Source organism: Artibeus jamaicensis, unplaced genomic scaffold, assembly GCF_021234435.1.
Source record: "Artibeus jamaicensis isolate MK-2021 breed Jamaican fruit bat unplaced genomic scaffold, CSHL_Jam_final contig_956, whole genome shotgun sequence".
NCBI classification, from domain to species: domain Eukaryota; kingdom Metazoa; phylum Chordata; class Mammalia; order Chiroptera; family Phyllostomidae; genus Artibeus; species Artibeus jamaicensis.
The window spans coordinates 838,036-855,956 of NW_026522021.1; the positions used below are offsets into that span (position 1 = coordinate 838,036).

Sequence of the window (17,921 nt, forward strand, 5' to 3'; positions counted from 1 at the left end):
TTTAAGGTTTATTTCTAGGCATTTTATTTGATGTAATCCCCATCAAAATCCCAAATGTCATTTTTTAAAGAACTAGAACAAAAACTCAGATTTGTATGGAACCACAGAGGACCCCAAACAGCCAAAGCAATCTCGAGAAAAAAAGAACAAAGCCAAAGGCGCCATGCTACCTGACTTCAAATTACACTACAGAACTACGGAAATCCAAACAGCATGATCCGGAAGAAAAAAAAAATACACAGACCAATGGAACAGAATTGAGAGTACAGAAATAAAGCCACGTGTATATGGGCATATAATTTTTGACAAAGGAGCCAAAAACACACAATGGAGAAAAGAAAGCCTCTTCAATAAATGGTGCGGGGAAGATGGGGACATGGTATACAAAAGAATGAAACTAGATTAGAGTTTGTCTCCCTGTACAAAAATCAACTGAAAATGAATTAAAGACCTAAATATAAGATCTGAAACAATAAATTACATAGAAGAAAACACAGCTACTAAACTTAGGGACCTTGACCACAGAGAACATTTTATGAACCTGACCCCAAAGGCAAGGGAAGTAAAGGCAAAAATAAGCAAACGGGACTGTATCGAACCAAAACGCCTCTTCTGCACAGCAAAAGAAACCATCGGCACACCAAAAAGCCAAGCAACTGAACGGTATTTGCAAACAGCTGCTCCAACAAGGGGTCAATATCCAAAATATGTAAAGAACTCACACAAATCATACCAAACAAATAAACAAACAATCCTATAGACATATGAAAGGGTGTTCAACTTCGTTAGCTATCAGGGAAATGCAAGTCACAACTACCGCCTCACGCCTGTTAGAAGGGCTCTTACCAGCAAGACAGGCAGTAAGTGCTGGAGAGGGTGTAGAGAAAAAGGAACATAAACTGGTACAGCCGCCATGGAGAACAGGGTGGCGGTTCCTCAAGAACAGAGTTACCATGTGCCCCAGCAGCTATCCCTTTTCTGGGTATCTACCCAAAAACCTCACAAACACTTATTCACATGTATGTGCCCCTATGTTCACTGCAGCATTATTCCCAGTGGCTGAGACATGGAGACGACCATGGTGTCCCTTGACAGATGCTGGGAAAAAGCAGATGTGGTACACACACAGCGGAAGACCACTCAGCCACGAGATGGAACATTACCATCTGTGACAACATGGACAGACCTTGAGAACACTGTGATAAGTGAGTGAGTCAGAAAAAGCCAAGAGCCACACGACTTCACTCAAAATGGGACATAAAACTGAAACTCGTACATATGAACGACAGCACAGCAGTTACCAGAGAGAAGCACGAGGGAGCAGTGAAGGGGAAAGTGGGTCACATACATGGGGCCGGAAGACGATCTGACTTGGGTAGTGGGAAGTAAAGTTTAAAAAAATGTTTCCTAGTGTCAACCGACTCAAAACTGATATACTTGCCAAAAGGATTTTCAAACTATTTGTTACAAATATAAAAAATACAATTATCTTCTTATTAGTTAGCAAGAAAAATAGAATGTCAGGAAAAATCAGAATTTACTAGCTGAATTTCAATAACTATTGTACTGTCCTATAACTGGTACACAGGTTTCGAAAGGATAAATCATCTTTTTGTAATGCTAGCCAATAATGCACTGCTTTTGTTTAGATCTATATATCTTTGTGATTTGTCTTTTCTAGCCATTTATGACAGCCCCTAAAACCAAGAATAAAAATAACAAAACTGGAAGACTTCTGCTTCTGGGCATGACAAATTAGCTGGTACCGGACTTGCCCTCTGGTCATAAACAACTAGAATCTGAGGCAAACTCTATGAAACAGCCATTCACAGTGACTGGACAACTGGCAGAGCAAGATGGGGGTCTCCGGAGCAGGAAAACAAGTGAGGTGAGCCCTAGGACCACCCTGACTTTCTGCCAGGGAGCACCCTCCAGACTGTGGCACCGGGAAGGGCAAACTCAAGCACATGAGTTCCTGTGTTAAGAAGATAGATATCAGAAGACTGGGAGGCTGACGTCTCTGGAATGTGTAGGGCTGAGCACTGGAAAAAGAAAAGATATGCAGAGAGAGAGGGAGCTAGAGAAGTCTGAAGAAGAGTGAGTGAGAATCTGTTACTAAAAGACAAGGTGCATAGTGTGCATGGGGTGAAACTCCAGGAGGCTGGGCACAGAACTGCAGGGAAAGCCGAAGGAAGCAATCCCAGAGTTCACGGAGGGCTGAGAGACTTTTGAGCTGCAACCAGCCACAGTGGAGAGAGACTTATTTAACAGCCAGGATGTTTAGTAGAAACGCCAGAAGGGCCATACCAGAACAGAGGTCTATATTAATCCTAAAGTTAAAAGGCTACTACAGACCCAGTGCCTAAACCTTAAAAATAAGCATCAGGATGATCAGGCTGATCTGCAAGTAATTTAACCAATGGACAAAACAAACTTCAACACTCTTCAGAAAGACAACAAAAGCCCGTTAACAATTATAATGTCCAATATCCAATCAAAAATTACTACACATGCAAAGAAGCAGGATAATGGTGTGAGGGGGGCATCAGTTAATAAAAACAAAACCAGAAGTGACACGAGATAATGAGAGTAGTTGGCAGAGTTAAAAACAGTTATAAGCATTCTCAAGGATTTAAAGAAAGGCAGAAACACAGTAAGGAAAGAAGATATAAAGAAGAATCGAATAAAATTCTAGAGCTTAAAATACAGTATCTGAAATGAGAAAATCCCCTGGACTGGCTTAACAGCAGACTGGACATGACAAAAGAAAAATCAGTGAATTTGAAAAGACAGTCACAGAAACTGTCTGAACAGAGAAAAGAGACTGAAAAAAGGTTACTAACACCTAAGCCACTTGTGAAACAACATTAAGCAATCCCACATACATGTTTTAGAAAGAGGCTACGGGTGTATCTGGGGAAACAATGGCTAAATTTCCAAATTCAGTGAAAAGCTATAAACCTAAATATCCAAAAATGCTCAATAAAATCCAAGCAGGATATACATACAGAACACAAGCAAAGTCAAACTGCTGAAAACAAGAATAAAAAAGCCCTTAAAGTCTTAAAAGCTAGAGAAAAGAATCATTCATTATACAACATGTAGAGGAAGGAAGATAAGATTAGCCCTGTCATTAGACTGGAGGCCTGTCATAGAGAAAAACCAATACAAAAACACCAACATAGAATTTTATACCCAACAAAATAATAACCTTCCAATATCAGAGTGAGGCAGTAAGTTTTATTTTGTTTCAGATGAACAAAAGCTGGTAGAATTCATTGCCAGTGTACCCACGCTGTAAGAAATTTTATAGAAACCCGGAAACCCAGGTTTCCTTATGAAAACCCGGATCTACACAAAGGAATAAAAAATATCCAAATGGTAAATAAAGTGGTAAAAATAAAATACTATTTTTCTCATTATAAATTTCATTAAAAATTAATTGACTAGCCCTGGCTGGTGTAGCTCAGTGGATTGAGCGTGGGCCTGCAAACTAAAGGATCCTAGTTCAATTCCCAGTCAGGGCACATGCCTGGGTTGCAGGCCAGTTCCCAGCAGGGGATGCATAAGAGGCAACCATACACTGATATTTCTCTCCCTCTCTCTTTCCCTTACTCTCTAAAGATAAAGAAATAAAATCTTTAAAAAAATTGACTATTTGAAAGTAAAAACAATACAATGTATTGAAATATTAAAGCATGTAGAAATGAATAATACACAAAGGATAAAAGGGAGAAAATGAAAATGTATAACAACACTTACATGTGAAGTAGTATATTATTATTTGAAGGTATAGTATGATAAATTAAATATGCTTAATGTACACCTTAAAGTAACCACTAAAATTTTTTTTAAAAGTTATATAGCTAATGAGACAAGTGGGAAAATAGAATAAGATCATAAAAAATAATCAGAATAAAGTGGGAAAAATAAAACAAAAACAGGTAAGACAAATATGAAACAAACAGCAAGATAGATGTTAGACTTAAACCCACCTATATACTTATATTAAATGTAAAATATCTAACATTTAAATGGCAGACTGTCAGACTGAATTAAAAAACAAGACACAGCCATTTACAAGAAATATAACTTCAATGAATATAACTTCAATACAGTAACAAAGGTATTTAATAGGGACGGAAAGAGACACTAATCAAAAGAACGCTGGCACGCCGATGCTGCAGATGCTGCGGATGCTGTGGATGCTGCGGATGCTGTGGATGCTGCAGTGAGACGAAGGGAACCTCACGCGAGGACCGTCCCCAGCATGCAGTCGGCCACTGTGTAACCTAGAAGACTCACTCACTGAGAAGATGCACCATTCTTAAATGTACGTCTACTCCAAAGTAGAGCTCCAACAAACGTGAATGAAAAACTAACAGAACTGAAAGAAGGAAAAGGAAAAGTTCACAATAATAAAGATTTCAAAACTCTGTTCTCTCTGATTAATAGTACAGTTAGATTGACAAGCTAGATCTAAAATTTATATACAAACTCAACCAGCCAAAACAATTTTGAAAAACAAGACCAAAGATAAAAGATGTGTATTATCTGATTTCAAGACTGATTAGATAGCCCCAGTAATTGAGATAGTATATCAACATAAGGATAGACATACAGATCAATTAAATAAAAGAGGATAAAAAAAAACCCCACACACTCATGTATACCATCCATTAATTTTTCAAATAAACTTGACCTTCACCTTACACCACATAGCAAAATTAACTCCGATTGTGTCACAGACCTAAAGGTAAAAGATAACACCACACAACTTCACTAAAAAACACAGGGGAAAAAATTTATAACCTTGGGCTAGTCAATAATTTCTTACAACACAAAAAGGAAGAACCACCCCCCCCCAAAAGAACAAAACACAATTGGACTTCTGAAATAAAAAAATTCCTGCTCTTCAAATGACAATGAACTGGGAGAAAGTATTTGTAAAATAACCCATTAACAAATAGGTAACAGATTTAAATAGACACTTTCTAAGTGAAGATCTATGAATGACCAAAAAGCACATGAAAAAATATCCAGCATCATCAGTCATCAGGAAAAAGCAAATTAAAATCATGACAAAATATGCTTTACATTCCCCAGAAAGTCTAAAGCGGGAAAGACTGACACCACCAAATGACCGAGACCACGGGGAGGGACCAGGGCTTTCGTGTGCCCTCGGGGGAGGGGACGTGACCCGCCCCCCAGAAAAGCAGCCTGGCAGCTCCTCGTCCAGCTGCACTTGCGCCCAGCCCAGGCCCCCGCAGGGCCGGTCCTGGGCACTCACCTGAGGAAAGTGGAAACCCACGTCCACGAGTGCGCACAGCACGTTTATTGTAAGAGCCACGAAGGAAACAACCCGAATGCCCATCAGTGGGTGGGTGGGTAAGCAACTGCTACACACCCACACGTGGGTGTCATTCTCCAATAGGAAGGACCATGGTACCGGCAACAAGGCGAATCCCCAACACACTGCTGAGGGACAGAAGCCAGACACAAAGGGGCACAGACACAAAGACTCCATTTAGGTGAAACTCCAGAAATGACGAATGTCATCTCCAGGGACGGAAAGCATGTCAGTGGCTGCCGGCATTTGGGATCATGAGGGAACTTCTAAGGTGATAAAAACGTTTCATATATCTTGATTGTGATGGTGGCCATTGTACCAAATTATACACCTAAAGTGGGTATACTTTATATATAAATTATGCCTCGATAAAGTTAACTTTGAAATACACTATTTTAGTGAGTTTTCTGTACTTCTAATAAAATATAAAGTCTTTTTTATTTTTCATCATGCCCTTTAATTCTGTCTCCTGTTAGTATGATTTACAATGTATTAAATATACACTGTAATTACACATGTGTATCAGACAGGAAGGAAAGAAGGAAGGAAGGAATGACATATTAGGGTTACAAATTCAAAGTTTTTCACTGTGGAGCGAAGGTGGTGGGCTGGTGAGGTGAGAGGTGAGAGTGCTTGGATGAGGGGGTGGTGGTGGATGAGGACCTGGTCGAATTTGGGATACATTCTGGAGGCCAGGTCAGTAGGACTTACTGACAAGGTGTGGGGAAGGAATTCAGGCGGACTCCTGAATTCCCCTGTGGCCCGAGCCACTGCATGAATGGTGGTGCCATTTACCTTCCTGGGAAGGCTTGGGGGAAATCAACTGTTCTCTTGTGGTCACATGGCGTTTGTAAGCCTAACAGATGTGACAAGTCACCTAGGTGGAGAACGTGGAGGAGGAACAAAAGCTGAGTCCTGCAGAGGTGGAGCGGTAGCCATGAGAACCTGAGGAGGAGGAGCGTAACCCGGTGGGGGGTGGGTCTGGCAGCATGACTGGCTCTCAGAGGACTGTGGCTATGACGGGGAGTAGAGAGCTGCAGATGTCATCCTCGTCTGACCACATGTATGTTCCCAGTAAAATATAAGCAGTGTGGAGATCAAAGTGGGGAGAAAATTTGAAGTAAACAGTGGGCATAAGATTGGGGCCACTCTATGCAGTGTAGACTTTATGTGAGTCCAAGTTACTGCAGGCCTCCTGTACTTGGGTACGTCTTGTTTTGGATTCCTTGGGTCACTATGACACACTGATAAACCCACCATCTTGGTGCAGAGGACACTGCTGACTTCATGCAGAGCCACCGAGGCTTGAAAAGCAGGGCTTCAGATTAGGTGGGTGATTGGGTGGGGCTAAGGTGTGCTGGGAGGGGCTGGGGAACCTGGAGAGAAGGCCAGGCCAGTGGTGAACTGCTTTTCCATATACTGTGAGGACTGAGAAGACCCGCCTCACGAAATCCAAGCCCACGTTTGCACAGGGGGCTCTGCAGGCTATGGGGCTGTCCCCTGCCATCAGCCAGAGGTTGAATGTGCCCGTCGTGAGTGCCATCCCTGCGATGACATCACAGCACAGCAGACGCTACTTTTTGCCAGGGCACTCTAGGCTAATGTAATCATACGATTACATAATTAACCCAGCTGTCTCATTAAGAAAATCAACTGGAATTCAGAGCATAATTAGTCACACAGCAATTAGCATGCTGATGAGCAACTGATGAAAAGCTGTCTAGATATCAAGTGTGCCAGGACCACCCCAGTTATGGCAAAGTGGGATAGAGGCGACACACTGCCCCGTGCAAGCAAACCAAGGATTCCCCACGTCTTGGCTAGACAGCTCTCACACTGCAGCCGCGCACTGAGGGGCAGAAGGAGAGCCCTGGAGACCGGGCAGCACGCAAAAATGGGGATGAGCAATGCAGAAACCCATCCTGTCATGCTTGCCTTTCTTTAAAATGTTTATAGCTATTTCCTCAGCCTGCAGACACATGGTGCACAAAACGGAGAGGCTGGTCAAGCCCCATATTTGTTTTAACCTAGTCAAGGAGGGTGAGAAAAGTGGCCCCCTCGTCTTCGGTCCAGTGTCAGGTGGAGCATAGTGTCCCTGTCCTCTGGTGCCTGAGGCTCCTTTGGAGCCGCTCAGTCCCACAGCCCAGGGAAGAGACCACAGGGCATCTGTGACCCATAGCCTTCATTCTGAGGCTGCAGACCTGGTCCCACCTTGGTCCTGTTATGAGGCTGGTGGTTGATTCTTAGAAGGAAAATGTTTCATGAAGGTAAGCTGAGAATGTGTAAAGGGAATCCTGCCATCCGGGCACCTGAGGTTACGGAGTTCTCTCGGAAGGGGCCTGGGCACTGGCTCCCCTGCCAACGCCAGGAGGCCGAGAACATGCAGACCGGCACGGCCTTTCAGAGTCCAGTGGAGCAGCCGTATTTCTACAGCCTTCAAAAATGCCACCAAGTGGCCCGTCGATGAAAACCTTGGCATGAGAAGCAAGGGATACGTCTGACCAAATCCTAAGTTTTTCACACTCTTTCAGGAGTCTTGCTGTAGGATCCTGGGATGGAGGACGGACAGGGAAGAAGAAAGAATGAAAAGACAGTGTTTTCTAATTACAGCCAATAAGGGTGCCCTCACCTGAAACAAGCATGAGAAGTACAAAGGCCTGATTAGTGTTTTATTCTTATGGAGGAGGATTAGAAAGCAGTTCTTGTCCCGGTCGGTGTGGCTCAGTTGGTTGAACACCCTCCCACACAGCGGAAGGTCACCCATTCAATTCTGGTCAGGGCACATGCCTGGGTGGCAGTTCGGTCCCCAGCTGGGAGATGTGCAAGAGGTTGATGTTTCTTTTCCTCTTTCTCCCTCCCTTCCCCTCTCCCTAAAAATCAATCAATCAATCAATCAATCAATCTTTTTTCTTTTTTTTAAAAAAGGCAGTTCTGAACAATGATGGCCCACTTCATCTCTGGATTCTCAGATGCTAGGCTGACAGGACATTCACCAGGGGGGAGGCTTTCCTAAACCAAACTGGCACGTGGCCCCGGGAGCCCCTGGGAGCAGGGGCATGCCCGGAACTCCGGAGGGGGTCCTGAAATGGATGCTCTACACAACGGGCCCTGCTCAGCCAGCTCTCTTCCAGGACTTTGGAAAAACTACTGCCTGCTACCTACAACTGCAGGCCGCTTGCTCTGCGGATGTAAAGTGAGAGAAGTCAGTCGGGAAAAACTGAGTTCTAGCTGTGCTACATGAATCAATGAAATTTTTATACTACTGCTAATATGCTTCATAATATTTAAATCTTAAAATAAACTCTTCTAGACACTGCCTCGGTGTTTGAACAGTCTGTGTCTGCAGGAGAAACACCACATCTTAGCAAGAAGTGAAAGATGGTTCTCTCTCTATGGGGCCACAGGCAGAGGCAAGGAGAGCTTGCACAGCGGTTCTTCCGTGAGCTCTGCAACCACGGCAGGGCTCTGCAATATCAAGGGCATGGGTGGCAGTGCCACCAACTTTGTCTCTTTTTCTCCTTCCTGGGAACTTAAAAAGAAAACACCATTACTGAGATATTTCTGGGACAAAAAAGTCACAGTTGTCTTTCACAGAAATTATTAAGTGTAGACAAATACTCAAATGACCACTGTTTGACTTATCTGTAATCCATTAATAAGGGCTATTCAGAAACTAAGAGTGCAAGTTGAGTATTTTACTGACTTAAGCTTCCCTCCCATGGTTGTTGAAATAAATGCATGCTCATTGTGAAAAATTTGAAAAGTATCAAGAAGCAAGAGCAAGGCACCCACGCGAGGTTAACTTCTGGTGGATTATGCATGCCATCAGAGCTGTGCTCAGGGCACAGGAAAATTCCAGCTATGCAAGGGCCTGTACAAGGAAGTCATTCCAGAATATTTTCAGCTATCTGAGGGGGTCACATTTTAAGAGCAGATTTATTTCTTGTTTCATTACTGTAAGAGATGGAGGCTGCCTGCTTAACCTGTTTAATTATGGAATATTTTCTCAAAAGTGCAGTAGAGTCTCCCAACAGCCAAGTCTCAATGGCATTTGTAGCTTAAGTGCACAGACTTCAGGCAAGTGCTGGCCGAGGGGTATGTGAAAATGACTCAACAACACACCTGAACCCTTTCGTACATACCTGGCATCACTGTTGTTCACAGATAATCCCTGAACTCTTGCTCTTACCAACAAGTACAGATGTCAGTGCAGGACACTGGCCTGCTGACTGGAGGAGCTCCCCACTGGGGGCCTGGCCCAGGCGCCCCTTCCAAGTCATGTTGTTGGCAGATGCCTGCGCTGCTTTCCCTGTGGCTGATTGTTGGTGAGTCAGTAAATACAAATCTCAATCAGAGGTGCAGTAACATAAAAAATGAAACATTTGCAAGTTTAAGCCACCCCTATCGATCATATACATTATGATATAAAAATCTGTCTGTGATAAAACTGACAGATGAAGCCATCTAGGTTAATGACATCAAATTTTGTAACATACTTATGAATCTAAAACTACTCTCCAAATGCTATCATGTTCACAATGAAGGCGAAGAACATTTTCAATTAGAACAATAATTAGAGATAACAGAACTAGGAACAAGAGGCTAATTCTCCAAACTTTTTGTTCATCTTCCTTTTAATTATATAAGCCATGTAAACGAGCAAACCAGGTGAACAAGAACTGTTATCCGGAAATGAAGGAAATGATGCTGAATTAACTGAGTTCTGGGCTACAGCCGCCCTCCTCACCTCTCTACCTCTCCACTCCACAGACAGTGCAAAGTTCTCTCCGGCTTCACCACTGCCACTTGAACCACGTGACCCCCTCTCTCCCTTCCCACCTCACCTTGGACCCCTTTCCAAATCTACTGTCCAGACTGCAGCCAGGATGACTTTTTCATTACACATATCTGATCATTTTACTTCTCTGCTTAAAACTCATCCATGGTTTGTCTGTTGAAGTCCAGAATCCCTCACATAATCTACCGGGCCCCGATTTGTCTTTGCAGCTAAGTGGCCACACTGGCATATGCCCTTTACTCAGGTGTCCTACTAACAGTGCCTTGACTACTGACAGTGCCTTGGTTTGGAAAACACAGCACCTGGCCACTCTCCTCACTGCCCTCTCCTCTTCCTGCTCACTAAGCTCACTGCCCCGGGGCGTCCGCCTCTGAGCCTGTCCAATCCTACCCATTCTACCCTCTTATGCCCAATGGGCTCTGCCTTACAAGCACTTACTACACCTAAAATTCACTAATTACTTGTGCAATTACTTTTTAATGCCCATACTCCCACCAGGCTCTGAAGTCCAAGAGAACAGCAAGTTATCTGGCTGATGTGTTCACTGCCCTATCCTGCAGCTCGGCATGGTTCCTGAGACAGAGCGAGGGGGCGGCACATAAGGTACTGACCGAGACATCCCAGGGAGTAAGGGTCACAGCAGTGTGGAAGGAGAGTGTGCTTTGGCTAAAGAGGAACAATATCTATGATAAAAAGCATCTTAAAATACCCCAAAATTAGCTAGGGAATGTGGAGCAATCAGGTAGCAAACGAGAAAGAACATATATATGAGATCTTAACTATTTTGACTGTTCAGAGGACTTGTCAGGAGGGGTATGCATGCAAACGTTTATTCAGTGTCTTTAATAAGATGGAAGGAAAAAATAACATTTCTTGGGACACTGGGTTTGGAAGATGAAGGAGGAAGAGCTGGGGTAACTCTGATGCTTCTCCCTTAAACAGCCGAGTCACACCACTAAAGGAGAGGAGGGCAGGAGGGGATATGGTGGGGTGGAGGGGGATCCCATGCTTGGTGCTGTGTGTAAAAGCTTGGGAAGCCACAGGACAGCCACTAAATCAAACACAGATTCTGGACGTCAGTACCAGCCACAAAACCGAAGGCCTCTGAGGCACATGCGTTGTTCTGATGAACCCCAAATGCTAAGTGTCATATAAATGTCTGTGCAGGCAGGTAAATCTTTATAGGGTGACACCAAGTAACATTTGTTCAGAGAGCTATTAAACAGCTGCAACTCAATGAAAGATACATCCTGTTCCCTTGCTATTTAGGTTGTTAGAATGCTCCAGTGTGCTCTCTCCTTCAATGGAAAGTGTCAATCTCTAGAGTATAGTTCACTGTGAACAATTAAAGCCAGAGCCCCCCCAAAACCTCAGAAAGCATGTGAAGAAATAATTCGATCCATTAATTCATCTGGCAAATATTTATGGAGTTTCTGCTACGTGGCAGGCACCGGAATAGACACTCAGGAAATACATAGGGACAAGACCACATTGACCCAGTCACTCTGCCCGGCCGAAAAGGAAAGCAGTCGAATCCCAAGAAGTTAGAGGGAAACACAGGCTTCTGAGAGGGGAGTGTGCATGTGACAGGGCAACCTGACTGAACCTGGGAGGTGAGGAAGCCGCATGTGCACCAAGTACCCTGCAGAGGTAAGATGGGATGAGCTGGGAAGGGGCCTGGCCTGCTGGTGGCGTGGAACGTGGGCTGGACGCAGGCAAGCACGAAGCCTCGAGTTGCAGTACTGTAGACATGAGAGGGGTGGTCCGAACTGTGGAGGGCAGAAGTTGGGATGGAGAGAAGGGGATGGAATTGAGAACATTCTGAAGGTAGGATGGCCAGTACTTGGTGACTCAGTGCTCACTGTGAGCGGCTGAGCAGAAGGTGGTGCTGCTCCCTAAGAGAAGAACTCCGGAAGAAGATGGTTTCCTCTGGACACACTGGGTGGTTTCAGGGTGCCCATTAGCCACCCCAGCAGGGATGTCTAGGAAGCAACTGGATATGAAAGCTGATGCTCAAAAGTGAGAGCTGGACAGAGAAAAAGCTTTTGGAGCTACTAACACCACCTTTTGTGAATTCTGCTGTGGAGGGCTCCGGGGTGGCTCTGGGTCAACAGGCTCACTGGGATGTTCAACCTGTCGCAAACTGCAGTACACCAGGCCCTGCTCCTGGTGCTGGGCGTAGAGTGATAAACCCAGCTGCCCCCAAGGAGCTTTCATTCTAGTAGGGCCAGCAGATAAGAAACAGAAACTTCTGGAAGGGCAGCAAGTGAGGACTAGCTCAGTCAGGCTCCCTTGTCAGTCTCCAAGGCCAATGGGACTCTGGCGCTGGCTCTTCCTGGGGCAGCTGGTTGGCTATCCCTGGGCTCCTGGAGCTGGGCCACATGGCACAGAGCTAAAATACCGATCTCGTTATTCCTAAGAGCTTCCTGTAGTTTTCTGCAACAGCGTGAGTTGATGTTTCTTGAAACTAGAAGACCTGGTGCACCCCCATCATTGTTTCTGGGTTCACCCTGACTAAGGCCTGAGGCACGTAGGCAGTTGAGGCACCTGACTCCCCACAACTGTGTGACTGTCGGTAAATGCAACACTATTGACCGGGCCCTTCCTGTAAACCTCAGCCACAGCATTACTTCATCTGAGCAGTGAGGCTTCCAAACGCAGGGAGAGTGCACCGAGCTCTGCGAGAGCTGCCAGACCTGCCGGCTCTTGTGAGAAGGAGAGTACTTGTCAGAACTGCCAGGCCACAGCCTCTGTGAGAAAGAAGTGCCCGGGATGCGGGTAAAAGTGATCCATGTGGCATGCAGATGGGCTCTAACTGATTTTTATTGTTATAGAAAACATCAAATGTTATTTGCTCCTACTATCTTACATTGAAAGTACAGACTTAACTTCTTCAGGCAAAAGTGATAATTACAAAGAATATCACCGATATGGGGAAAAATGCTAATGGTGTAATGTTAAGTGAAAAAAGTAGAATGTAAATATGTGCTCACATTATGATAAAAAGAATTCTATAAAACATATACGTGCATGAATAGAGTCTGCTTAGGAGAAGAAGAGTGATGATGGGAAAAAATGGTCTCACCTTTTTCAACAGTAAATTAGGACAGAAAATAATTGCAGAAAAAGAAACTCAACAATTTGTTAAAGTGGCTGGCTGCCCAGCTGAGAAACTCACTAAGGGAAAACCTAGATAAAATCTGGACTTTTAAAAAGGAAAGTGTAGGCTATTTAGTAAACAGCAGCTGAAGGTGCTCTAGGTCTTTGGCATGGATGAAATAAGCTAGCCCCCTTTCAACTAAGTCACCAACACAAAACCTGCATTTGTACAAGTTCACACCAGTGGGGCCACCAAGGAGCCAGGACTCAAGAAAGATTGCACCCTGGGCATCAAATGAGCCTTTTGCTGTGAAGAAGCCTTCCCCCGAGCCTTGGTCAGTCTTCAGGGAACCCCTAGTTGGTTACAAACTCTTGCAGGAAGTCCAAAGGCCAGAATTTGGAACCAAGTGCAAGATAAGCTCCTACAACAGCATCAGTTGATAACAAAGAAAACCATTCTCCATCACTAGGCTTTTCTCCTACAAGCTTCCATTTCAAAGACAAGAAAACTGAGGTTCAGAAAGGAAAAGGAATATGATGAAAACCACACAACAAGGCCTGGCAAGAGAACCTGAATCTCCCTACTCCTTGTCCAAAGTGCACTCTGCCACCTGTTGCTTGGGGTGACCTCTATTATCCCTAGCTCCCAGAGGGGACTGCAAAGCCCACAGGTGACCTGAATTAGAGTGCAAGTTCAGGCCTGTTTCTGCTTTGCTTTGTTATGGTAGTTCTAGTAATGTCAGTAATCCACATACCTGGTTGTAGCTAATTGGGCCACCACTTGCCCTTGGCTATAAACTTTCAGGGAAAGACTTGGCCAGAGGTCACTGGTTCCCTGGATGACCTGGAGGGGAGTGAGGCATGCTAGGTACCCTATTAGGGCTGTTCCCGAGAGTGGAATCGATCAGCCCAGAACCATGAACATCTGAGTTGTTTGCAGAGCACACACATAGGCTCTATTTCTTCCAGTGAAATGAGCAGCATTTTATACCAATACTAAAGGTAGCCCTATAGATGGGAGTTTCTGCATCTGCAAAAGCATTAACTAGAGATTATGTGATGACTTTAACAAAAGTGCGTCTGGTTTCCATACCTACAAAGGCTGGGTATGGGAGAAATCACATTCCCAGAACTCCTTGGTTTCATGGGGAAATTGCCATTGACAGTGAAATTCTCTTAGGAAAGGCTGAAGCCAAACAACTTTCCAAACAATGCCCGCTGATGGGTTATGGAACAGGGCACAGGCTTACCTGGAACATCAATCAATCTTTTGTAGACGTTCAAGAAGGCTGCCTCAGCTTCTTTGCTTCTTTTACTCAGTGCATCAATCTGAAAGGGAATGGAAGAAAAAAAACAAAGAGCTCAAAATTTGTCAAGAGGTAATTTAAAAATCATTACACATCTAGTAAGTTCCCACAACAAATGGAAGTCTGACTTTTCCATGTAAATGCCGGACAGCTGGGCCTTCAACCTCTCCAAGGAAATGTCTGCAAATAGACAAAGGGGAGATGATCCACAAGGGCCCAGCTCCTACGGGTGTGTAAGCCAGGGGCAGTTCTTTGAGATGAAACCATTGGCTACGCTCTGTCCCATTACCCAACCGAGTGTGGGCATTCCGCAGAGAAAATGGCCCAGCACCTTCCTGGTCACCCCCTCTTCTGCCAGTATTTACTGCGAGCTGACTGGGTGCTGGGCACTGTGCGGAAAGTGGGGCAGAATGGGACAGCTCCCAGCTCCAGGACCATGTGGGCCAATAGGAGCAACAGGTATGCAAAGAAGTGATGAAATCGCAGCTGGGAAAGTGCTAGGTAAGCAGGGCCATGGGGACGCAGAGAAGGGACATCAAGCAGGAAAGTAAGTGATGTTTGAGTTGTCCTCAGGAGCTGCTCACCAGGGTGGAGAAGTGAGAAACTACATGAAAGGGGAAGAACACATGCAAACACCCAGGACACAGCTCTTAAAGCTGGGGATTCACAGGTCATCCGGATGAATTTTATGAAAGCCAAGAACTGTCCTCCTAGCAATACACCCCCACACACACACACACACACAGAGTTATGCATTCTGTGTTAGAACTCTCACATGTCCGCTAGTATCCTGTCCATAGAACTCAGATTAAGAACCCATGGATGGGGCTGTGACCTACCAGGGAATATGGGGGACCCAGGGTGTAGGAACTTGGAAACATGGGAACACTGGAGGGTGGTGAGAAGGGACAAGTGAGGGGGTGAGATCTTGAAGTGCCATTGGGGTGTGCAGGGGGTGAACTTCATTAGTCATGTCAGGGCATAAGGATGAAGGGGGCAAGAAGGAGGTAACTGCTCAGAAGCTGCCCCTGCCCTGGTGAGTACTATGTAGGGAAGCTGGGGTGGGACTGAGAAGAGGAGGTCAATCAGAGAGACCATGGTCCAGCTGAGCTGATGTGAGGAACGAGGTGAGGTACAGAGGAACAAGGTGAGTCAAGGATGAAGCCTGGGTTTCTAGCTAGGGCAACGGATGAGTTTCTGTGGCAGTGACCAGGACCGATTTGTCTCATGAACTAACCCAGCTCAGCTAGTTTCCCTCCAGTGTAAAGTCTATTCATCAAAGAAAGGCGGCTTCTGGAACCTCCGAGTACACCAGACACAGACCCACAGAGGTTCTGACTGTTAGACGAACTCAGGATGCATTGTGCTCACATAACACATTTGCTGAGACAACAGATCACTTTTTACACCTGAAGAATGCAAGATGCTACATGCACGAAGTTCATACTGGCTCAGGAAAAGGACACTAAATTATATATTCCTTCCGTCCCCTCTCAGAATTATACTCTGTCTCCAATGTTATTAAAGAGGCAAAAGGATGTGGTTTAATTACAGGGCCTCTCACCTGAGACAAGCAACAATTTGTTGAAGGCTGAGAGAGGTCACCTGATTAAGGATGGGAAGACCCTGAGGAGTGGGACACAAGGCTGGTGGGGGCTGGGCCTTAGGAAATCCAGTGCAGAGCAAACTAGCGCAATGCAAGCGTTTCCATGTCTAACAACTGTGCTCCACAGCTGTTATTTAAAGTCAGTTGTGTGGAGCTCAGACACATTTTACCCCTCCGTAAAATAAGGTTGTGATGTAAGTGTTGGAGAAGTTTCCAGAATAATCCATAAGGACTACTTAAATATGACAAGATAATTCTTTTTATTTTTAAAATAAAATGTTTCCCCCCTCTGATTGGCAATTCATGCTCATTGTATAATTAGAAAAATACTATAAATAAAAGGATTAAAATGATAATTCTGATAAGCACTGTTGAAAGTCACCAGTCACTAAGACCTGGAGTTCCTTTAATTTTTTTTTTCTGATTCAGGAAATACGCAGTTGAACCAAATGCAGGCACATAGGGAAAGTGTGGAACCTGAAGGCAGTGCAGTGGCTGTCTAGCTAGGGCCTGGGATGGGAGGACGGGGCCCGGAGGATGACACTGAGGGGTGGTGCTGGGCTTCTCTCCGGGTGATGGAACGTTCTACAGCTGACTGTGGTGATGGTCACACAACGTCGTGAATACAGTGAAGGTCAGTAAACTGCAGACTTCAAATAGGTGGATATGATTTGTGAATTCTCAATAAATCTTTCAAAAGTGTATGTGCGTTTGAATGAAACTATATGTAAAATTTCATATTGTGCTTTCTTTCACTAACATATCAGTCATTTTTAAAAATATCTATTACAAATTTTGGAAAATGTCTTAGTAGTACTATTTCAACTGCAGCTAACCACCATACGCGCGTGCGTGCACGCGCGCGTGCACACACACACACACGGTGAGCACAGTAGGTGACAGCTGTGGGTACGTGAAGTAGAGTTAATAAGCTATTGCAATAATACTAAGCTGCATGTCTTCTTCCACACAAACAATTGTGAATGTGCTTTGCCCACCCCTGTAGATGTTTTGAGTGACTGGATTTGGAGTTGCCTCTCCAGATGTCTGGAAAACGCTGTGAGCCAGGTCTTCCCCTCACGAGAGAGTGTGTGCCCAAGGGGAGCAGAGTGTCTGCCCAGAAGGCAGAGTTTGCCCTGGCTGCTCTCCACATCTCTTGACACAGAGGCCTTTGCTTCTCAGGTATTCTGAGTGTACACAGGGTGGCTGCCTCTGTGGCGGACAAAGGATGGGATCTGGAAGGATCCTGAATGGCATCTTCAATCCCCTGTCTGTGTGTTGATGGGACATGAATGGGGGGAGGGGGAGGTGCGGGCTGGCAATCTGCACAGCACATTTGGGAATAGTTATGGTTGAATTGTGCCCCAGCCTAATACCTATGAATATAACCTTACATTCAGGTCTTTGCAGGTGATCAAATAAAGACAAGGTCATTAGGATGGGCCCTAATCCAATATGGCCGTGTCCTTATAAAAAGGGGAAATTTAGACACAAAGTCATCCACACACAGAAAACTCAATGTGAACATCAAGGGGGAGATTGGGGTGATGTGTCCACAAACCAAGGACTCTCAAAGATCATCAGAAAACCAGAGGAGAGACTTGGAACAGACTCATGGCCCTCAAAATGAACCAATCAGACCAACACCTCCACCTGGGCCTTCCAGTCTCCAGAACTGGGATGGAGTTCTGTTAGGTTGCTCACTCTGTTACAGCAATAGCAAGTTAATACAGGGACCGTGATTCTGAGCCCTCTTCCTAT

At 44.8% G+C, this 17,921-nt stretch overlaps 1 protein-coding gene across 8 annotated transcripts in view; it reads right to left on the minus strand.

Moving 5' to 3' along the window:
* Positions 1-17,921, minus strand: part of CUX1 (cut like homeobox 1) — a 362,320-nt gene that overhangs the window by 154,504 nt on the left and 189,895 nt on the right. For all 8 annotated transcript variants that reach the window (XM_037139195.2, XM_037139194.2, XM_053655326.1 and 5 more), the window contains exon 4: positions 14,498-14,576. In XM_037139195.2, coding sequence (XP_036995090.2) covers positions 14,498-14,576 — 79 coding nt within the window. The remainder of the gene's footprint in view (positions 1-14,497; positions 14,577-17,921) is intronic.